The sequence below is a fragment of the Elephas maximus genome, chromosome 24 (genome assembly GCF_024166365.1).
Source record: "Elephas maximus indicus isolate mEleMax1 chromosome 24, mEleMax1 primary haplotype, whole genome shotgun sequence".
In the NCBI taxonomy this organism is placed as follows: domain Eukaryota; kingdom Metazoa; phylum Chordata; class Mammalia; order Proboscidea; family Elephantidae; genus Elephas; species Elephas maximus.
In genome coordinates this window covers 37,619,296-37,642,965 of record NC_064842.1, presented here as the reverse complement: position 1 = coordinate 37,642,965, position 23,670 = coordinate 37,619,296, and the positions used below count along the sequence as shown (strand labels likewise).

The 23,670-nt window shown below is 44.6% G+C and overlaps 1 protein-coding gene across 5 annotated transcripts in view; it reads left to right on the top strand.

Annotated features, from left to right (window-relative positions):
- KIAA0040 (KIAA0040 ortholog) overlaps positions 1-21,996 on the top strand; it is a 42,466-nt gene extending 20,470 nt beyond the window's left edge. For 3 of the 5 annotated variants that reach the window (XM_049868266.1, XM_049868265.1, XM_049868267.1), the window contains one exon: positions 18,632-21,996. In XM_049868266.1, the coding sequence (XP_049724223.1) occupies positions 18,765-19,064 (300 nt within the window). In that variant the 5' untranslated portion in view covers positions 18,632-18,764 and the 3' untranslated portion in view covers positions 19,065-21,996. Of the gene's footprint in view, positions 1-6,635; positions 8,001-9,019; positions 9,520-18,631 lie in introns of those variants that run through there. The other 2 variants (XM_049868268.1, XR_007515277.1) reach the window with 2 other exon arrangements.
- Positions 21,997-23,670: the final 1,674 nt, after the last annotated feature.

Below are 23,670 nucleotides of genomic sequence, written 5' to 3'. Positions count from 1 at the left end.
GTGGGATCGGGGGAACAGAGAATATACAGGCCCCCTAGAGTTCCAATAGATTGTGGCTATGTGGGTAGCGTGGCCAAATCATAAGAAGATTTAAAACTGAGAATTTTTTATGAAATCAGAGGAGATAATAAAAAAGTGCCATGGGCTAAATGTATCTTGTGGACAGCCATTGTGCTCTGTACCAACTCAAAGGAGTTTTAGACCTTTGGACTTTGACACCCTTTGTTGAGACTGTTGTCATATGTGATATTTTGTCACACTTCTATTCTTACAAGTCTGCTGTTGTTGTCATTAGGTGCCATCCAGTCATTTTTGACTCATAGCAACCCCATGTGACAGGACCACACCCTGTAAATACACTCTTGGTTAACTCAGATATCTTCTGTGACCTCAGAGTGGTCACATTTTAATAGGATTTACATGGCTACACAGAAGATAGTTAATCAAGAGTGAATCCACAGAGTGTGGCACACATGGCAAGCTTTCAAATATATCATGGATACATGATTGGGTGACCATTCCATCATCCTTGAAGAGAAAGTCCAGAGACTGAAATCCTCAGGCTCCCAAGAATAGCAGCTATGTGGCACAGTGGTTACAGCAGGATCTTTTGACTCAGACAGGTCTGGATTCAAACCTCATTCTGTATTTTAGTAGCCCCATAAAAAAGCTCCATAGCCTTGAGCAAATTATGTAATCTCTGGTAGCCTCAGTTTCCTTATCTGTATCTCAAACCAAACCCCTGCTCTTAAGTTGATTCTGACTCATAGCAACCCTATAGGACAGAGTGGAACTGCCCCGTAGGGTTTAGAAACCTGGTGGCATACTGGCTAAGTGCTATGGCTGCTAACCAAGAATTCGACAGTCCAAATTCTCCAGGCATTCCTTGGAAACTCTATGGGGCAGTTCTGCTGTCCTATAGGGTCGCTATGGGTCAGAATCAACTCCATGGCAGTGGGTTTTTAATCTTTATGGAAGCAGACTGCCACATCTTTCTCCAGTGGAGCGGCTGCTGGGTTCAAACCACCAACCTTTCATTTAGCAGCTGAGCACTTTAACCATTTTGCCTCCAGGGCTCCTGCCATCTGTATTAACCTGTAGCCGTCAAGTCGATTCCAACTTGTAGCAACACTATAGGACAGAGCAGAACTGCCCCATAGGGTTTCCAAGGAGCAGCTGGTGGATTCAAACTGCCGCCTTTTGATTAGCAGCCAAATGCTTAACCACTGCACCGAAAGGCGTACCTTCTGAGTTGTTGAATGAGACTGTGCCTGTATAGTCTTGGTTATCACACAGAGTTGCACACTTTGTAAGAACTCAACAAATGGTGGCTTTTTGATTCAACAGATCACTCCCTGTTCCTATGAAAGGCAGTAAGACATTTTGCCAACTCTTTGTTTTGTGACTTTGGCCTCTTAACGTATCTAAGTCAAAAGAGGCCAAGCAAAGGAAAACAAGTGAGCATTCTAGCTGAAATGAAGAGGAGAAAGTTGATAGCAATGAACAAAACAAGGCTTCCCTAAGAAACTAAGTCCTGGAGGTCAGGAGGGCTGAAAGAGGGAGAAGTCACTGGGAATGAATGGAAATAAAGTTAGCAAGAAAGCAGGGGAGAGGCAATTGTGTCTGCCCTGATATCCTAGGAGCTGGGTAACTCACACTTTAAACCCGTTCAGTGAAAAATCAAACTCTGGCTACCAAACCAAAACCAAACCCAGTGCCGTCGAGTCCATTCCGACTATAGCGACCCTATAGAACGAAAAAATTCTTTAATAAATAGATGTTTTCACCTACTACACAATATGAAAATATACTAAGAAGAAATACAGTGCTTTACCATTTTCAGGGCACCCACTGTGTGAAGTGTATTTATGCTACATGCTTTTCACACATTATCTCATTTAATCCTCCCAGCAATGCATTCATTCATTCATTCATTCATTCATCCATTCAGCAAATACTCCTGGCCCAGGCCCTGTGCTAAGTACTGAGGATAAAATAATGTAGCACAGTGTATAAAACACCTAGCCCTCTGAAAAAGGGGCTAATAGCTCTGTGTGCAGAAGAGAAAACTGAACTCAAAGTGCTTAAGTAAAGTTTGCCAAACCCCACCCCATGTTAGTGGAGGAGGCAAAATTCTTGACTTCAGGTTTTCTGGTTTATGAGAAGAAAAGTTAGGAAATGTCCTTGATAATCTCAGCGAGGTAAATATGAGGAAGTTGTTGACTTACTAACAGACTGGAGATACTATCTGCAGTCAACCGTAGTTGTAATTCTCAGGAAACCAAGGGGACACAATGTCTAATGACTAATCCTAAGGGTGAGTTGAAATGGACTGATGAGTCTTAGACTCTGCAGTACAGAGGAGGAGACCATGTGATTAAGGATGAGAATAGAGGAGGAAAAGAAAAGGGCTAGAGATGCTTTCCATAATAGAAAGTCAAAGAAAACCCAAATGAAAACCTTTTAAACTCTCTTCATTGTTCTGAAATTATTCTCCGATTATTTCCCTGGTGTCATCTTCAAGAAGGGAAAGCGTGTCTTTTACCTCCCCTATATTTCCTAAAAAAATATATATATATTTCCTAGCACACCTTAATTAATCCTTGATTGATTGAAAGATTGACTCATTTGAACCTGGAGTGAAACTGAGCCTTTTAATTTTCTTTTCTGCTGAAGCTGAAATAGAGCCTACAGTAATTAGGAAAGGATCCCTTATTACCAGAAAGTCCCAGCTACAGTGGGCTTTGTATAACTGAGCAGAAGGAAGGTAGGTGATTATTTAGAAGCTGATAAAGCACACTCCTCCCCCCACTGCTGCTTTAAGTGATACGGGGTTTTCTTGATCGTTATTTCCTCCTTAAATGAGTTAGGTGGCTGGAGGACCTGGATGGACCCTGGGCTAAATGAGCAGGTCATTGTCATCAAAGTCCAACCACATATGCCAACAATGGTCACTTTTCTATATCCTTCGTTGCCACTGCTCTTTCTCCCCAATGACCTGGATGATGGATTAATATTTATTCAAGATTTTGTTTCTTTGAGGGCCCTTGGCTTAACTTGTGTGACTTCATTCATTCATTTAGCTACTTGCCAGACTCCGAGGAAACAGAATAAGTAAGGGCTCTGTTCTCACAGAATTTATATTCTAGTGGAGAAAAGCAGGCAATTAAAACCGAAAGTGACAAGCACATCATACATGAATGAGAAATTTCAGAATGGGAAGTACTGCAAGGGCAGCAAGCACATGGTGTGGTAGAAGATAACTGGGGTCAGGCTACTTCAGCTTACTTGGTTAGGAAAGGCCTCTTGGTGAGGTAACATTTGTGGTTCCCCTTGAATGAGAAAACATTTCAGCTGAGACCTAAATGTTATGAAGTAGTCGGTTATGCCAAGATCTGAAAGCAAGTGTACTAGACTAAGGGACAAACAAGATCCTGAGGGAGTGAACAGTCTCAGAGTGTGGCCAGGGCACAGTACATGAGAGAGAAAGGGGTATGAGCTGAGGTCAGAGAAAGAGGCAGGCACCAGATGATGGAGGGACTTGAGGGATGTGGTAAGGAGTTTAGATTTCACTCTGCAGTTGATGAGAAGCCATGAGGAGAAGGTGGGGGAGGGGTGAAATAGTAATCTGGAGAACAGGCTGCAACAGGGGAAGCAAAAAACCAGAGAGACTGATTAGGAAGCTACTACAGTAACCCAGGTGAGAGACAATGGTGACCTAGCCATGGAAATGGAGAGAAGTGGGTGACCTTAGCAATGGAAATGGAGAGAAGTGGGTGGCTTTTGGAGACAGAGCCAATGGAACCTGCTGATGGGGTAAAGATGGGGGTGAAGCAAAGAGGAGAGCTAAAGATGAAGAGTCTTCTGCCTAGTTCAATTGAAAGAATTCATTCATTCATCAAATATTTATTAGGACCTATTGGTGTGATAAGGAAACCCTGTGGTATACTGGTTAAGAGCTATGGCAGTTCAAATCCACCAGGCACTCCTTGAAAACCGTATGGGGCAGTTCTACTCTGTCCTACAGGTCGCTATGAGTCAGAATCGACTCAATGGCTAAGGGTTATTATGTGATAGGCACAAAGCTAGGACTTCAGGTTATACAGACAAGTTGAATCACAGCCCTTGAGGAGTTTGTAGTGAGTGAGAGAAAAACATTTCAACAAGTACAAGAGAAAGTTTTAGAGAGAGAAGAAACACACATTACTCTTTGTACTTTTCTGTAGTCTTTAAATTTTTCCAAGAAAACAAATCATTACAATACAATGAGATAAAGGCTGTGGTAGGTAATTGGGGAGCACAGAAGAGCTCACAGAGAAGGCTTGAAGGACAAGTTCTCCCGGTGAATGGGACAAGAGAAGAAGGTGAGGAGGCATTCCAAAAGATGAAAATGGGAGAGAGCAGAAAGTTTTGTGGGAACTCAAGGAAAGGGTGGTGATGAGGGTGGTGGTGGAAGGTGAGGCTAGGATGATAGGAGGGACAAGGGACAAGATCAACAGCAACTTGGTCTTCTTGCTAAGAAGCTGTGATTATCATATAAGTGATGGAGAGCCAAAGAGGGGCTAAACAGGAGTGCATAATCACATTCAGGTTTTAGAAAGATGGGTTAGAGGAAGAAAAAACCAGAGACGAGTTTAAGGGCTTGGACAAATGTGGTAACAATGAACAGGAGTACACCTATACTTCTCAGGACTCTTTCTTTGCCTCCCCACTTCTCAACCTGTATACCCACACCACCCAGAGCTACATAGTTTAAAACCTGCTTAACCTTCAGTGCTCACTATGCTCCAGCCACACTGGCCTGCTTCTGATCCTAGATCATGCCAAGCCCTTTCCCACATTGTACTTGCTGTTCCCACTACCTATAATGCCCTTCCCTTAGGTCTGTGCACAACTGGTTCTTCGTCATCCCTCATCAGTTCAAAGTCACCTCCTAAGAGGAAAAAAAAAAAAAAAAAATTTTTTTTGGGGGGGGCCACTCCATTTATTTCCTGTAGAGCACCAACGGCATACCTTGGTTTATTTTTTATTTCACTTGTTTCTTATCTAATCCCCGTAGAAAGTAAGCAGCTGTACCGTGTCTGTCTTATTTATAACTATATCCATAGAGCCTAGGACAGGGCTTGACACTAAAAAAAAAAAAAAATCCATTGCTGTCAAGTCAATTCCAACTCACAGCGACTCTATAGGACAGAGTAGAATTGCCCCATACGGTTTCCAAGGAGCAGCTGGTGGATTTGAACTGCCAACCTTTTGGATAGTAGCTGAGCTCTTAACCACTTTACCACCAGGGCTCCTGACACACACTAGGAGCTCATTAAATGCATTGCTGGAATTAAAGAAGGGAGGGAGGGAGGAAACAAAAGGACAGTTTGGTGTGGGGGTGAGGAAGGAAGCTTGTGCCCACTCCCCCCAAAAATGTGGGATCCACAAAGAGAGTATGAAGAGACTGTACCCAAACCTCATAATTCTGCTCCTGTGTGATACCTACAAAGATTTTAATCCTGCAGTGGTTGTTTTAAAAAAGAATGACGAGTAGAATAATTTAGGAAGAGTCTCATTACCATAGGAAAACTAGAGAAAGGGAAGAAAAAGTCTTTTAAAGGAGATCTATAGAATCAAAGTCATGGCCCCAGAACTGTCCCATATTCTAAAAAGGCAAACAAAATCATCATTAGCTGAGGAGTCAAGGGGTCTTTATTTTGGCCTGCCTATTTGTTAGGGGTCAGATTATCCAGGCTCACATTTATTGCCCAGCTCCGCTCTGAGGCACTCTGCATCTACTGACTCATTTAATTCTTAAAATACCCTATTATTACCAATTCCGTTTTACAGATGAGAAAACTGAGTCCCAGAGAGAGAGGTTAAGTAACCTGCCCAGTGTAATACAGCTCGTGAGTGGCAGGCCAGGACACATGGTCCCAGTACCACCACTCTCAAGCACTAAGCTCAACACCTCCAGGGTCACAGCTGCACTTTGGGAGAGTTGTGGAGCTCATCGCATGTTTGTTGTTAGTGTTTTTGTCACTTGCAATTAACCCCGTTGGCACAACGGTTAAGCTCTTGGCTGCTAACCAAAAGGCTGGCAGTTCAAACCCACCCAGCAGCTCCACTGGAGAAAAGACCTGGCAATTTGCTCCCACAAAGATCACAGCCTTGGAAACCCTATGGAGCAGTTCTACTCTGTCCTCTAGGGTCACTATGAGTCAGAATTGACTCGCTGGCACCCAGCAAGAACAACATTGGTCAGGATAGGCTAGCTGCTCTAACAAGTAATTCCTGAATCTCGGTGGCTTCACCTGACAAAGATTTATTCCCCATTCATTTCACCATTCACTGTGGTCAGCAGGGTGCTGACCACGTAGACATTCAGGAATGCCTTCCACCTCTGCCATCCCACAGTCCTTGGAGCCCTTCCCTGGGTTCTTTGCATCTGGCCAGCCAGTGAGCAAACAGGGAGAGAACATGGAGGATCTTATGGAGATTTCAGGAGCTAGACCCACATTCCATTGCTCAGAATCAGTCACAGGGCCCCACATAGATGTAAGGGGACTGAAGACGGTAGTCTAGCCTGTGTTCAGGAAGAGGATTTGGTGGACATCTTGCCAAATGCTGCCTCAATGCTTATTTTTAAGGACTTTTGCTGGGGAGACCTGGCAGGAGGGTACACTGGGACTCGGAAGACATTGGTTCTGGCCCTGATTCCACCAATTGCCCAGCAAGTCACAGCCTCTTCTGGTCCAAGATTCCTCATCTGAAAGTGAAAGATTTCGACCTGATGACGCATCCCAGAGTTCTTCCAATTCTGAATATACATGTGATAAAGCATCATTTCATTATTTTTAATAACCATGCTGCCTTAATTGTTGCTATATCAATAATCTATTTGTGCTTTTGTTCAAAAATTCAACCATAATTATAACATCAATTCTGGGGGAGGAATACTATCTATTTTGTTGAGGTTCCTCTAATACGCAATATCCAGTTACATACCATATATGCATACTTAGGGAACAGGGGCATCCAACTTTATATTAGGACTAGTTATCTAAAGCAATTAATTAAATTGGGGAAAATATAGCTATCTAATCATCATGGCTAAAGCCAGGTTTAGGTTATAAACATAATGTTCTACAAGCAGAATATTTGCTGTGATCTGACCATTTTTGTACAAAACAGTACTTACGTCTGTTAGAGGCCATCTGAGCATGCCAGGTTAGCAAGGTGAGAACTGTCAAGAAAATAGATATTCAGAGCAGCAGAGTTAATAGCTACTGACTGAGGTTCCACTCCGGTCCCACGCTCCCAGGGAGCCTTGGCTTCTGAAGTGTGTGACATTTTCGTAACCATAGGAATTTTCCAAGGATGGTAGGGTGGTTTCAGAACTGGGGCAAGGTTTGGGCAGTCAGGGTGTAGAGGCCTGGGGCTGAATAAGATGTTTGCTTTAAACCCCCAGGAGAGATGGTGGGAAGTCAGGTAGAGACTGTTTGATGGAATTCCTATTTTAGAAAAAAATATACGTGCGTGTGTGCGTGTGTGTGTGTGTGTGTGTGTGTGTGTGTGTGTTGTGTGCCATCAAGTCAATTCCAATTCATAGCAACCATGTACAACAGAGTAGAACTGCCCCATAGGGATCCCTAGGCTGTTATCTTTATGGAAAGGAGCCCTGGTGGCAAAGTGGTTAAGCACTGAGGTGCTAACCAAAAGATTGACAGTTCAAACCCACCTGCTGCTCCGTGGGAGAAAGATGTGGCAGTCTGCCTCTGTAAAGATTTATACCCTTGGAAATGCTATGGGGAAGTTCTACTCTGACCTATAGGGTTGCTATGAGTTAAAATCGACTCAATGGCAATGGTTTTTGTTGTTGTTTTAATCTTTAAGGGAGCAGATCACCAGGTCTTTTCTACTGCAAAGCCACTGGTAGGTTCGAACCGCCGACCTTTCAGGTAGCAGCTGAGCGCTTTAAACATTGCACCACCCAGGTTCTTAGAGAGACTATTTGATGGAAGTCCTATTTTAGAAAAAAAAAATTTATATATATATTTATATAAAAATTTATATATATTTATATACTTAGTTGTTTTTAGGTGCCTTCTAGTCTATTGTGACTCATAGCAACCCCACTAGACAGAGTAGAACTGCCCCATAGGGTTTTTCTAGGCTACGTCAGAGTCAAAGACCTCAGATGAGACTAGGGATAGAAGAAGGAAAGCAGAGACAGCGCAGGGCACTACCCCATGTCTCTCTGCCTGAGAGTTCTCCTCTCCCTGTCCTCACTCCCCATTCACTGAAGAACGCCTAAGTCAGACCACCAACACCATCACCCTCGTCTCAGCTGCCATGTTCCCTAAACAGCTGTAATGGTCTCTTCCTGCTCCTGCCCTCTCCTACCTGTTCTCTCATACCTCAGTGAGCGCTATCTTTGTGGAACACACGTTCGGTCATGCCTTCTCCCTGCTTAAAACCCATGGCTCTTACAGTACTGATCGGACTTGAATGTGGCTTAGAAGGCCTTATGGGTGTGGGTCGCCTGCTTGGCAAGCCTCATGTCACCCCACTGTCACCCCACTGGTAGCAGCTGCTGCTGTGTTCAGTCACACTGTCCTTTCAGGTTCTTTTCAGAATCAACGGGTCCAGTTGTTCATCTGAAAAACAGGAAAATAAGTGCATCATTCTCTCGTGTTTCCAGACTTTTGGGAGACATTGTATGATAACGGAAATGCTGGTGGCATAATGGTTAAGTGCGACAGCTGCTAACCAAAAGGTCAGCAGTTCGAATCTGCCAGGCGCTCCTTGGAAACTATGAGGAAGTTCTACTCTGCTCTATAGGGTCGCTATGAGTCGGAATTGACTCGACAGCAGCGGGTTTGGTTTGGTTTGTATAATAACAACTGAACTCATTGCTTTACATTTAAAGATACTTCACCTGAAAAAGTATCTAAGAGTTAAAGAAGAGCACATCAAGTGCATTCCTCAAAAATGCATTAAAATAAGTATAGCCTATGTTTCAGGACTTTCAGACACCCTGACTGTGTTCACTGTTCTGCTTTAACTCTTGGCTAAGTCATCCTTACCCCAGGGCCTGCCCTGTGCTCCTGATGGGTCACCTTTGCCTCTTGCCCACTGTCCCAGCATCACGGGCCTCTCATTCATAGCATTCACCGTAATTGTACCTTTACCCGGTCTGTGTGGTTCTCTGATGAACACTGGCTTCCCACACTAGATAGACTTTGAGCACCACAAGGACAGGGATCTGGTCTGCTGTGTTTCCACTGAATGCCCAGAGCCCAGCACAGCTCCCGACCAGTGATTGTGGTTAGGTGCTATTGAGCCAATTCTGACTCATAGCGACTCCATGCGACAGAATAAGAGCTGCCCCACGGAGATTCCTAGGCTATAATCTTTACGGAAGCAGATCACCGGCTCTTTCTCCTGCAGAACCACTGGATGGATTCGAACCACCACCAAGCCCTTAACTGTTGCTCCAGTAGGACTCCTTCAACCAGTAATAGGTGCTCAGTAAGTAGACATTGAGCAAATGACTGAGCAGACGCCCATCTTGATTGCCATTTCCTTTTACTCACTCTCCCTTCATCCTCTCCAGGCAGCATCTCGCTCCTTCCTCCGTGTTGCTCCCCTATCTCTTTACGCAGAACTAGACCCACAGGATTCATCACACTGTACTTCGGACATGTTTGTCTCTCCTCCTCACTAGACTTCTGAGCCACATTAAAGTCTGAATGCACGGGGCTGCATACTTGGTGGGTGCTCAGTGAATGCTTATTACATTGAATTGTGACTGCGAGGAAAACAGTTCTAGCCCAGATGCCCTGACTATACAACAACAGCAAGAAGTAACCCCAAAGAGCAAGAAGTAACCAAAGAGGTCCCCCACAGCAGGCTGCATGCTGCTGTGCACGCAGATAAGCTCCTCCACCTCCCTCCCCCACAAGGCAATCCTTCATTCAATACACGGTTCCTGTGCTCCTAGAAGTGGGGGACACAGAGATGCACCAGATAAGGGTCACCGCTCAACATCTTTATACAGTAGTTCTCAAACCTGACACTTATCCAGAAACACTTGTACTGTTTGTTAAAAACATAGATGCCTGTCCTCCCCCTCACACCAGACCTACTGAATGGGGATTTACAAGGGAGGGGCCCAGGTACCTGTCTTTAACCAACTCCATGGGCAACTCTCAAGCAGCCACTCTGGCCAGCTCTCTGTCCTGCTGTCACGTGGGAAGCCAGGTACCAGTTGCTGTTGAGTTGATTCCAACTTATGATGACCCCGTGTGTGTCAGAGCAGAACTGTGCTCCATAGGGTTTTCAACAGTTGATTTTTTTTTGGAAGTAGATCTCTAGGCCTTTCTTCCAAGACACCTCTTGGTGGACTCAAACAACCAACCTTTTGGTTAGCAGCTGGGCACATTTACCACTTACACCATACAGGGACTCCAAAACCAGTGGCCATTGAATCAATTCCAACTCATGGCAATCCCATGTGTGTCAGAGTAGAACTGTGCTCCATAGGGTTTTCAATGGCTGACTTTTTGGAGGTCGACTGTCAGGCCTTTCTTAGAGATGTTCTGTATGGACTCGAACCTCCAACCTTTCGGTTAGCAGCTGTCTTGGTCATCTAGTGCTGCTGTAACAGAAATACCACAAGTGGATGGATTTTGTTACAAAGACAAATTTATTCTCTCACAGTCTAGTAGGCTACAAGTCCAAAATCAGGGTGTCAGCTCCAGGGAAAGGCTTTCTCTAGTGGCTCTGGAGGAAGGTCCTCGTCATCAATCTTCCCTTGGCCTAGGAGCTTCTCCCTGCAGCAACCTCAGGTCCAAAGGACATGCTCTGCTCCCAGCACTACTTTCTTGATGGTATGAGGTCCCACCTCTCTGCTTGCTTCCCTTTCCTTTTATCTCTTGTAAGATAAAAGATGGTGCAGGCCACACCCTAGGGAAACTCCCTTTACATTGGATCAGGATCCAACTTTAGTAAGGGTGTTACAATCCAACCTTAATCTTCTTTAACATAAAATTCCAATCACAAAATGGAGGACAACCACACAGTACTGGGAATCATGGCCTAACCAGGTTGACAGACATTTGCGGGGGACAGAAGTTAATCCATGACAGCAGCCAAGCACATTAACCATTTGCACCAGCCAGGGACTCCAGGAACCTTGGGTAGAAGAGGTAAATTGAACACAGTGATAACCACAACACAAGGTAGAAACCTTAATTGAAGCATTTGAGGCAAGACCCGGAGGGGAGGCCTTCTCCCCTACACATACATGCAGGAGTCTGAGGCTGCAGCAGAGGACTCTTTTCAAGGTTCTGACAGAGACCTGAAACTCCTACCTCACCTCACTCCCCATGAGATGGCTATAGATTTGAAGGTCATTGTGGGGTTGTTCTCAAGGGTTTTAATTGGGTGCCATCATGATCGTTATCATTAACATTTCTTGAAGGCATTTACTATCTGGCGGGCACTGCGCTAAAGGCTTTACATGATTATTTTATCTAATAAGCAGGAACGATGTGAAGCTGATGCAAAGTAGAATCCCCCACACCTTCTTGGGGCACTCTTGGAGCAATCGTATTGGCTCTCAGGAAGTGGACCAGATCTCCTTGTAGACTGGCCTGTCCTTATACATTTGCAGGGGCCCCAAAGCCTGGAGGGGAGCTGACAGACGACCAGTCTCTCTCTTCAGGTCTCACCTGATAGCTCAACAGTCTTCCAGATACCATCTGATGTTCCCCATCAGTGTTGCCAGATGTCAGAGTCTAGAATTAAAGCCATAGTCCTGTAGACCAGCCAAAATAACAGAAGTGAAGCCCTTTTAATTTTAATGGGGTAGTATGGTTTTTGGCAGTGAGGTTTGGTCTTGGAGGTAAGGGATAGGGAAAAAAAGCCCAAGGCTAAAATTAGTCTGTTGTTATTTGGAGATAAATCACTATTTCTTATAGATTATGTTTGTATAGTATTTTGCAGTTTATAAAATGCATTAAATATATTGAGCTCTTTTAATCCTCACAACATCATTTTGAGGGATATTTATTAACTTCACTTTCGTAGCTGAGGTTCAAGAACTCACCCGAGGTCACATGGCTTTGAGTGGTGGAGCCAGGGCTCAAATGCAGGTCTTCTGGCTCCAGGATCACTGTCCCCTGTCAACACTAAGTACACTGACAGATAGAACTGTGTTGAAAGGAAGAATGCATGAGAATGCATGAGTGACTCTCTCCCCCACTGGATACTATAAAGGGTATAAAGATGAAAAATATTTGATTTCAAGGAAATTGAAAGCAACTCTTTCCCCTCTTCTCTCTCCTCCCACCCACCCCCACAACCACAGTCAGTCAAGGCTGCTGCTATTAGCTGCCGTGGAGTTAGCCCCCAACTCGTGACAACTTGTGCACAAGAGCATGAGATAGTACCTACCCAGTCACAGATTGGACCGTTGTGATTCATAGGGCTTTCATTGGCTGGTTTTTTGAAGCGGATCACCAGACTTTTCTTCTTAGTCTGTCTTAGCTGGACGCTCCACTGAAACCTGTTCAGCATCACAGCAACGCACTTGCCTTCACTGATGGACAGGTGGTAGCAGCGCATGAGGCGCATTGGCCAGGAATCGAACCTGAGTCTCCCTCGTGGAAGGCAAGAATCACCTATTGTTCGTTTTATAAGAATAGATGAATTATTTTTCAGAGTGTCAGCAATACTTTGAGAGCCAACAAAAGATAGGGTCCCCCAGAGTACATTTCTAGGGCATGAATTGTAGGTCCTTCTGTAAAACATTCTATGGAAGCCCTGACTTTTAATTCCTACCACCAAGGAGATATTTGATTGTTTCCTGGAAATGCTAACGATGCAAGGCTCATAAATACTAATGAAATGCTATGGATTAACAGAGCTCAGCAAGTAACCTAGGGGGCCTAGAAGAGAATTCTTAGATTAAAAAAACATATAAAGAATACATTTTAATCGAATTTTCCCCAGATTGGGCTCCCAAATGTTAATGAACATTCTTTTTGGCTGTAGGGAGAGCAGACTGAAACAGGTACTTGTAGGAATCCAGAAGTAAATTATTAACTTAGCTTTAGTTTGAAGAGCACTCTCTTTATTCAAAGGCTATTTTAGGTGCCATGGGATGGACAAGTTTGAGACAAAAATTGGGAGGATCAGGAGGGCCTGGAACATTGAGATAAACACGTAATTCAAATGCTTGCTTCTATTTCAGCCAACTAAGCAATCTGAATTGGAATTGCTCAGCATATTTGTCTTTTATGACATGATCCCTCAGTAAAAATAACTCTTCTGGAATGTAGGAGGCTCCATGATGTCAGTGACCATGTCAGTGCATGGCATATATTAGGTGCTCAATAAGTGTTTGTTAAATGGATGAACAACACTTAAAACAACTTACAGAATTTTCATATCCTGTTATCTCTTCCTAAAGAGCAGCTCTGATCACAACATTCTCCTATTCATAAAACCCCCAAATAAAAACACAAACCCTATGAAGGTTCTTTCTACCCTGGCCACAACCTACCTTTCTAGATTTTCTTTCAGTGCTTGCCTCTCCCACCCTGAGCCCCAGGCTCACCAGAGGAACCCCTGTTCCCCACACATGTTCTAGAAGTTTCTCTGGAATGTCTAAATTTTTTTTTTTAATGAAAGTCACTTTGTTTTGTTTTAGTTTATTTTTTGTTTGTTTGTCTCTTCTGAACATCCTTGTTACCCATGTTTCTCTATCAAAATGCTACTCATCTTTTGAGATCCCCCTCAAGCGGCCTACCTCATGAAAACTGCTCTAATACCCTCCAAGGGCCTGATGTCCTTCCTCTCCCTCCCTGACTGGCCTCACATGGAGGTGCCTAATGCACTTCTGCTCCCCACAGGGACCAGCACAGCACCTGGCACAGAATAGTTGGTCAGCAAATGTGGCGGTGAATTTGAATCACAGAAATACTGTGTAAGGAGCATTTGGCCCCAGGAAAGTTTCTGGTAGATGAAATTACTCTCTTACTTTGGACATGTCGTCAGTAAAGAACAATCACTAGAAAAAGATATCATGCTTGGTAAAGTAGTGGGTCAGAGAAAATGAGGGTAGCCCCCAATGAGACAGATGAACACAATAGCCACAGCAGTGGACTCAGACATACCAACAATCACAAAGATGGCGCAGGACTGGGCAGCGTTTCATTCTGTTATACATAATGTCGCCACGAGTTGGAGCCGTTTCGGCAGCAACTAACAACAGAATCAAATTAGAGAAAATCAACAGTCTTCCCACAGTAGGGCAGAAAAATCCCTCTAATTGGGCCAGAAAAATACTGGGCCACACAAAGCTGCAGTGAAAGCAAAAACCATGGCAAAGGGAGAAAGAAAATCCAGAAATGAGAGGAGTGGTGTGAGCAGGAGACAGGCAGTGGTGTGGCCAGGCTGGGGACTAATGGTGGGCCGAAGAGTTGTTTTTCTCTCTAAAGACACAGGTGAGCTTGACGCAGATGGGAAGGTCTATGTCGTGCCACGTTCCCAGGTCCTGAGAGGGTTCCACCAGGGCATGTGACTTCTCCAAATGTTTTCTTTGTAGCATGTTGAATTTAAGTCCGGGCAGTTATATGCTTTCTATAAACCTCCACTTAGGCAGAACTCGGTTTTCATTTTGTGTATCTTCATGCATTTCTGAAGTATCTAACAATGAGAAATAAATCTCTTTCCAGTCTTTGCTACAGTAAACCGATTGCCATTGAGTTGATCCCAACTCATAGCAACCCCACGTGTGTCAGAGTAGAACTGTGCTGCATAGGGTTTTCAATGGCCGATTTTTCGAAAGTAGAGCACCACACCTTTCTTCCATGTTTCTGGATAGACTCCAACCTCTAACTTTTGGGTTAGCAGCTGAGTACTTAACCATTCCTACCACCCAGGCACTCCTTTGCTATAGTAGACTAGGTAACGCTTAAGTCAATCTGGGGAATAGCCAAGTATTGTTAAGATTCTGTAAATCTTAGGCTACTTGCCAAAGATAGGTTCATTCCAGACAAAGGAATAGGAGGCCACAGAGCAACACCAGCAAAGGGCTCAATCAGCCCTTGGGGAGCTGGGGCCAGACTCCCCAGAATCAGTAGGACTGGGCCTGCCACTCACTCACCTTGTGGCCTGTGCCTAATTTAGCTATAGAAGGCGGGGTGGAATAACTGCCCCTACTTCCCAAAGTTGTAATGAAGATTAAATGTATTACTATATATAAAGTGCCTAGAACGGTGCCTGGCATATGATAAGTACATAGCAAAAGTTAGCTAAAAATTATTATTGTCATCCCGTAGTATTAATTCATGTTCCATGGGCCAAATGGCATAGTAGTAGGTGACAATTTATATAATTGCACAAATTATATAAATAATTTCCTGGGAGGTGGGGCCCACGACTTCTAGGCATACCAGTGGATCAGGACTGAGGTGAGGTAAGGTAAGGCTTGGATAGGCCCATGGACATTCGATACATGAGGCATTTATAACGTGTGATATCCAAGGACCTAGATCTCCAAGGACAGTACTCCTGGGGTACTCCCTTAGTTATCTAGTGCTACTATAACAGAAATACCACAAGTAGATGGCTTTAACAAACAGAAATTTATTATCTCACAGTTTAGGAGGCTAGAAGTCTGAATTCGGGGGCTCTAGGGGAATTTTTTTTTTTTTTTAGGGGAAGGCTTTCCCTCTCTTTCATCTCCTGGGGGAAGTTCCTTGTCTCTTCAGTTTCTGCTCCTGGGCAATCTTCATGTGGCTTGGCATCTCTCTTCCCCCATCTCTGCTCTGCTGACTTGTTTAATCTCTTTGATATCCCCAAAAGACTGACTCAATATACACCCTACACTCATCCTACCTTGTTAACATAACAAAGACAAACCATTCCCAGATGGGATTATAACCACAGGCATAGAGGTTAGGATTTACGACACATATTTGGAGGACTCAATTCAATCCATGACAGGTATCATGTATAACATACCACCTAGAGGAGCTCCACTTTTGCATTCCAGTGCAAAGCAGCAGAACAAATCCTGAGCTAACCTTGAATTTGGGATCAGCTCCTCCAGTGCCCCCCTCCATAGACACTGCACCATCCTATTGCTCATTTATAAGATATAATGCACAGGTAAGTGATTAGGAAAGTATCAAGTGCAATACGGATACAAAGTAACATCATTATCAACCTCCAGTTGCTCAACAGCCTTGGAAGAGCACTGGACCTTTGTCCAGAGATCTGGTTTTATCATAGTTCGGTGTCACCGTAGATATGTCACTTCACTGCTCTGAGCCTCAGATTCTTCATCTTTAAGTGAGAGAGTTGGATGGAGTGATCTTGAAAGTCCCCAGTATGAAAATCAATGACTCCTTGATCTCTGGGTCCAGGGCAATGTCTTGTACCAGGAAGGTCTCCTAAATTTCCCTGAACCACCCTGTCCTCAAATTCTTATTCAGATGCAAGACACTGTGGATTCTAGAACTGAACTCGGCCTCTCAAACCTTTCTGCCTGAGAGCTGAGTCTTCGGATATATGTGAAAAGGTTGAGGAGTACCAAGAGAGAGGCGCCTCTCTGTATAAGAAAACAGGAAAATGGCCCCAGAGATAATCTGAGCTCAAGATAGGATGAGCGCGGCACCCAGGGATCCCAGCCCAGTAGTTCTGAAGCTCCATCGCTGAGCAGCCTACAAGACTCTTTTCCCACTGAGAAGAAAGGATGGGTAAGGGAACAGGCAGGGAAAGAGATTTGGGAGTATTTGATGGGGAGATGGAAAGCGGAGATGAGGGTGATCAGGGAAAGGAAGGTAGAAGGCAGACATAATCAGCAAAAATGATCTTCCCTGGTTCCCCAGCCTCAGGAGGATGGGACACCTCAAGGCCTAGGAGGTCTTGCCAAAGCACTAGGCACAGGAGTGGGGTGCAAGGAGGGGAGGAGATATGGACCAGGGAAGAGAGCATGAAGTCATTAAGGAAGGCAGGAGGGGGGGCAGGATAAGGACTGATGACCTCTTAGACTGGGAGAGATCCAGGTCCCCTACCAAAGGCAGAAAGACATTCATCTTGTTGTTAGGTGCCGTCAAGTCAGTTCCAACTCAGCAATCCTATGTACAACAGAACGAAACACTGCCCAGTCCTGCGCCATCCTCACAATCATTGTCATGCTTAAGCCCATTGTTGGCAGCCACTGTGTCAATCCATTTCATTAAGGGTCTTCTTCTTTTTCACTGATCTTCTACTTTACCAAGCTTGATGTCCTTCTCCAGGGTCTGATCCCTCTTGACAACATGTCCAAAGTATGTGAGATGAAGTCTCGCCGTCCTTGCTTCTAAGGAACATTCTGGTCATACTTCTTCCAAGACAGATTTGTTCTTTCTTTAGGCAGTCCATAATATATTCAATATGCTTCTCCAACACCACAATTCAAAGGCATCAGTTCTTTTTCGGCCTTTCTTATGCATCATCCAGCCTTCACATGCATATGAGGCAATTAAAAACAGAAAATACCACGGCTTGGGTCAGGCTTGGGTCTTCAATGTGACATCTTTGTTTTTCAACACTTTATTTAAAGAGGTCTTTCGCAGCAGGTTTGCCCAATGCAATGTGTCTTTTGATTTCTGGACTGCTGCTTCCATGGGTGTTGATTGTGGATCCAAGTAAAATGAAATTCTTGACAACTTCAGTCTTTGAAACATTTATCATGATGTTGCTTGTTGGTCCAGCTGTGAGGATTTTTGTTTTCTTCGTGTTAAGGTGTAATCCATACTGAAAGGTTGTGTCATCTGCATATCACAGGTTGTTAATGAGTCTTCCTTCAATCCTAATGCCCCATTCTTCTTTGTGTAGTCCAGCTTCCCAGATTTGCTTAGCAAACAGATTGAATAAGTATGGTTAAAGGATACAACCCTGATACACACCTTTCCTGAGGTTTTTACTGGCTAATTCTTTACAGAAATAGACCACTGGGTCCTTCTTCCTAGTCTGTCTTAGTCTGGCAGCTCAGCTGAAACTGGGGTTACCCTGCTGGTATTTGAATACTGGTGGCATAGCTTCCAGCATCACAGTAACACGCAAGCCCCCACAGTACAACAAACTGACAGATGCATGGGGGAATATAAATCTTGTGTTTAGGCTTTAATAAGTGTTGATAGTGGCCAGTTGTGTTCATAGAAGGGTAGGTACAGAGCTATCCTGTGGGGACTGGGTGTTCAACATCTGTCAAGTGAACTGCAGCAAAGATTGAGAACTGCTGTTACAGAGTGTCCAGGGAGCCAGCCCTGACCAGAAACTTGACTACACATGTTGACTCATCTATCCAGTAATTACTGAGCACCTACTATGTGCCAGATCAGATATACTATAATCTTTATATACTGAGCCTAATATGGTTTGTGTGCATAGTAAGAATTAGTTAAGGCTTATTGACTAAATATATGCATTTGTCTTATGTATTGAGCTCAATATAATATTAGTGAACTCTGTGAAAATCTTCAACTCCTTTCCCCTTTCCTAAGCCTAAAATCTATAATGTTACTAAAAGTTATAGACCATTCCCACTGCATTTCTCTTACATTGTCTGTTTTGGTCTCTTCAGGTGTTATCAGTGGCATGTCCAAACCCAAAGTCAGAAGAGGAATAAGTTACAAGTGGTCAAGACTGTGCCCTCTTGAGCCCAGAACTTGCTGGTGAGCTGAGAGGGTCCTCTGGCTCCAGTCTAGCCAAGCAACATGGAGAAAATTAGCTCCTTCTTCAGCGCCATCTGGGACATCATTTCTACCAAACACCAAGAGGGTATTTTCAACACCATCTGCCTGGGGGTCCTCTTGGGACTGCCATTATTGGTGGTCCTCACACTCATCTTTATTTGTTGCCATTGCTGCTGGAGCCGGCCAGGCAAGAGGGGACAACAGCCAGAGCAGAACAAGAAGAAGAAAAAGAAGAAGAAGAAGAAGGATGAAGAAGACCTCTGGATCTCTGCTCAGCCCAAGCTTCTCCAGATGGAGAAGAGGCCATCACTGCCTGTCTAGCTAGAGGCTAAGCCTCCTTCCAACCACACAGGGTAGGAAGAAAGAGTCCTTGAAGTGACACTCTCATGCCCACAGAGTTACTATTAAACCAAGGAACAAAACTCAGACTGAGTAGCACTCCCAGAGGAGCACATGGACAATTCTTGGGCACTGTCTTGGCAGCTATATGTCCGATGGCAATGCTCTTTACAGCAGTTCCAGGTATGCCTTCTATCTGCCTCCAGCATACCCCATATGCAAAAGCACAAAGAACATCCATCCATGGGTCTTGATATGGCTCCCAAGTGTGTGTGCATATGTGCACATACACATTCAGGTAACAGGTACATGGGCAAGTATATTCTGCTCACCAAATTGTCATTGAATGTCTACTTGTCTACTTTGTGCAAGGCACTGTGTAAGACAATACATTATCCACTCTTGCAAAAAATGTTTCATGGGAAGGCCTGGCCAGATCCGGGCACATAAACACAATTATAAAAACAGGCAAGGCCTCTGTGCACTGTCAGTTCTATACACCACTCAGGTTAGAAATGTGTGCTTTCCTATTCCTTCCGTACATAACATTTTACTGGAAAAACTCTTATTTGGACATTTCAGCCACCTAGTACAGTCCCCACCCCTGGGTATATTTATACAGACACACAAAGTTCCTGTGCTTCTCACCCCCTCACTTGTGCCAAAAAGCTTAAAGTCTGATGGATCAAAATTAATTGAAAGCTATTTTTCTTGCATCTCATGACAAGGTCCTCATTACCACCGATAGGTATCTCACATAGTCTAGAACCTGTCTTTGAGATCCTGCCCTAAGAAGTAATCAGGAAGTAATCAACAGCTTTTGGTAGTAACTGCTAGAGAGCTATGGAAACCCACTCATTGACTTCAGCAGATAGCAATTGTGAACGTGTGTCATGTATGTTTTACAGATGGAAAGAATAAGAAGGTGCTACACCTGAGCTGGGTATCTCCTGTATAATCAAAGGGTTTCAGGGGGAAGGAATTCAGACAATCACTGGTTAAGTTCACAGACGGCACACTGGAAATGTTCTCATGAGGACGTAACGGGTGCAGAGTATGTTGTAGGTGGCAGGCAGGCGTAACAGTTTAAGTGAAAGTAGCGTGAAGCTATATGGAGGCCTACTGATATTTATCTTGAAGCTCAGGCCACTGCCTTGTACACAGTAGGTACTCATAACTGTCTGTGGATTCCGTTGGGTATGAAATGATGTCAAAGGTAAACTTAAAATATCTTGCCGGTTCCCCCAAGTGACCTTCTCCTTCTCAGTGAGCCCATGAATTGCTGCAATGGATGAGAGTTAGGTATTAAATTATGCAAACGAGTGCACACAGTACCAAGGTTCAAGTTGGCAGGTGTGTACTAAGGTATGCAAGGACATATAAACTAGGTCTGCAGTGAGTTGAGGAGAGCTTCTCTCCACGGGGCTGAGGTTGGGAGATGGGGTTAATCTGCTTATATGATGAGCTGGTTGGTATTTTGATTGTATTGACAATATTATAAAAGATGGACAGTTCCCAGCTTGGGAGCGGTTTGTGCTCAGAAAGTTCATTTGCAAATCTGCTGGGTCATTCTCTCGAAATATTTTCCAGTGGAAGATGTTATAAATGGTGGCTAAATTGCTATTTAATTAATAATATAGCTAACCTATGATATTTATAGTAACACAAAAAATGAAATTTTATAAGGTTGTTTTAATGGAAGGATGCATTGTGTTTGCTAAATTGGACCACCTGGTACCCATCTGCCCTCCAGGTGTCCTCCAGGCCTGCGGAGGGTGGGTACCTGATGGTGGTGGTTGTACCAGAATCTTCCAACAGGTGACCCTGTAAATGATAGTTCAGGCCTAGATATGTTTTAGAACCAGTCACCATTCACTCTCAAACCCTAAGTGGCCCTAAATTCCCTGAGCACTCAGGTCCCTCATCCATAGACCCCTCAGACAGAGAAAGAAGCACTCTGATTCTCTGTACCCTTGTCACATAGAGTTGTCATGGAGCAGCTGGGTGTCCCCTTCACGCCAGTGGTGGCTAGTTGTCTCCCACACCAAACACACGTACCTCCCCACCCTCTACCCTGCCCACCAGAATGAGCTGTCCTTCTGTCTCCAGCCCTCAGCCTCCCTGAAATGGATGACTTGGGGGAGATGTGGAGGCTGACAGCTGAGACTGGATGTCAGACGTGATCTAGGAGAGTGGATCACCGGGATCAGGGACTGCACAAGGAACACAGTTGCCATGGCAACTGGCTGCTAGTTTGAATTAAGACAGCAGTCAGTTGTCACTGCCATGACAAGGCCTCTGTCTCCTGATACAGTGTCCCTGCTGTCTCCTTGGACTTGTTCTAGCTCCAGGCATGAAACACCCAAAAACCCCCTTCTCCATTGCTTCCATAGCTTGGGACCCAGAAGACCCAAAGCCTGGATAGGGCTTATCTCTTCCCCACCCCAACCTCCCCTATGACCACTACTGAAGCACCTCGAACAGTGCCAGACACTTGATGAGCTCTCTCAAGTTTTGGTTGAATAAATGGATGCATGAATGGAGCCTAAGGCAGTAACTATTGGTGCCCACTGCCTCCTTCTCACTTAATTCTCATCTCTCTCCCCTCGTGCTTTATTCTTCTCTTATTCCCTCTTCTCTCTACCTCACCCCAATTCCATCCCTTTATTCCTCACCATTTTTATTCCTCCTTTCCAGCCCCTGCCCCCTCAGGACTGGATACTGCCTTAGCTCATCAGGGAGGGTCTAATCTGATGGGGGCAAAAGGGGGATTCGTTGAAAAGGGGCCTCCTAAGCCAGCACAGACGTGGGGCTGAGGCCTCCCAGGCCAGGGTCTCTTCTGAACAGATTCAGCCACACTCAGCAGACAGGGCCAGAGGAGGTCTTCCCCATTGCTCAATGGGTTAGTTTTTTTTTTGGGGGGGGGGGGAGGGGGGAAGGGGTTGGAGGACAAGCAATATAGAAAAAGGGAAGTCAACTTTTCAAGAATATAAATGGTCAAAGTTGTATAGTATTTGTCAGTATTTTTCTTTTTCTGTAAAATTCAAACACTTCCAAAAGAAAAACTTATTTAAATAAAATGAAAAGCCATGCTTGGTCTTCTTACTTACAGGGGTCCAACAGTTACTTTTGTGACTTTAGGTATTACCCTCTTGGATGTCACTCACAAATAACAGACGAAGTGGCTCCCTGCAGGACATAAAGGCCCAGCCCTGCTCAGTCACCACCTTTACCCTGGCCAAGCCACAGGCCAGAGGAGCAAAATGCAGCTCTCTACTGCCTGGAACAGACACCCTCAGAGACCAGACACCCGCAGAGGTCCCAGCTGCAGGAAAACACACTGATGTTCCTTGGCAACACTTAGAGAACTTTCCTTTCAATGAGGTCAATCAATGTGTCCTTAAAGGAAAAAGGAGAAAATTAGCAAAAACTAAATAAAAATAGACCTCTGAGTTAAATCTGTGGCTGGGAAGGGGAGGGATCAAAGGCCTCAGTAGTGGCCACCAGGGATGGCTGTAGATACACATATACGTGTGTGTGTGTGTGTGTAAGTAAGGGTGGCTCTTTTTGCAAGTCCGCCATAGCTTTGCATTGATTATGAAATGAAACATGGTGGATACTCCTGCTTCCTCCCTTGAGGAGGCCATGTTTTCTATTAAAGCAGGAACTGGAGAGCGGCGCCGTCCACTAGAACTTGGAGGATAGAAATGCAGTGCTCTATCTGCACTGTCCAATATGGTACCATTAGCCACATGTAGCCGTTTAAATTAAAAGGTCCGATAGCTCAGTTACACCATATTCCAAGTACTTAATAGCCCCATGTGGTTACTGGCTACCATACTCAACAAAATAGATCTAGAAGCTTATGGCGGGGAGTGGTCAAACACATTAGCAAAACACTGTGTTCACTGCATTTTAATCAGGACTTAGGAGTCCCAGGGTGGTGCAGACAACTAACGCTCTCAGCTGTTAACCAAAAGGTTGAAGGTTTGAGTCCACACAGGCACTTGAAAATCTACTTTTTAAAAAATCAGCTGCTGACAACCCTGTGGAGTGCAGTTCTGCTCTGACCCACGTGGGTTGCCATGAGTTGGAAGAGACTCCATGGCAAGAGGTTTAACCAGGGCTTGGAAAGAGAGGCCTGCAGCACAGACTCACCCTTTGTCTTTGTCTCCCCCAAGACAGGCTGCTGCTTCAGTAGTTTCAGTTTATTCCTTGCTCCCATCACCACACAACCAGAGAGCAGAGACTCTTCATTCAGCTCCCTGTTCATTCCTCCAGGTCATTCCCAAACTTTCCAGTACAGAGGAGGGACTGTTGCCTAGGAAACCATCTGGAAGGAGCAGCTGCTGCACACCTGCGGGGAAGACAGGGCTAAGCGCTGTCAGCCCTACCCGCCCAGCCTCGACCTGACCTTAGAGTTTGAACATGGATTTGAACGACACCACCAACATTCTCAACTCACCAGGGCACTCTGTGCTGGCCCCCTTGCCCTTTGCCCTTCTTATTATTCCCAAGTTCAGTCACAGGGTTACAAAACTGAAAAAAAAAAAAAAGTCCCTTTAACACCACTTTCTGTCTCTGTCTA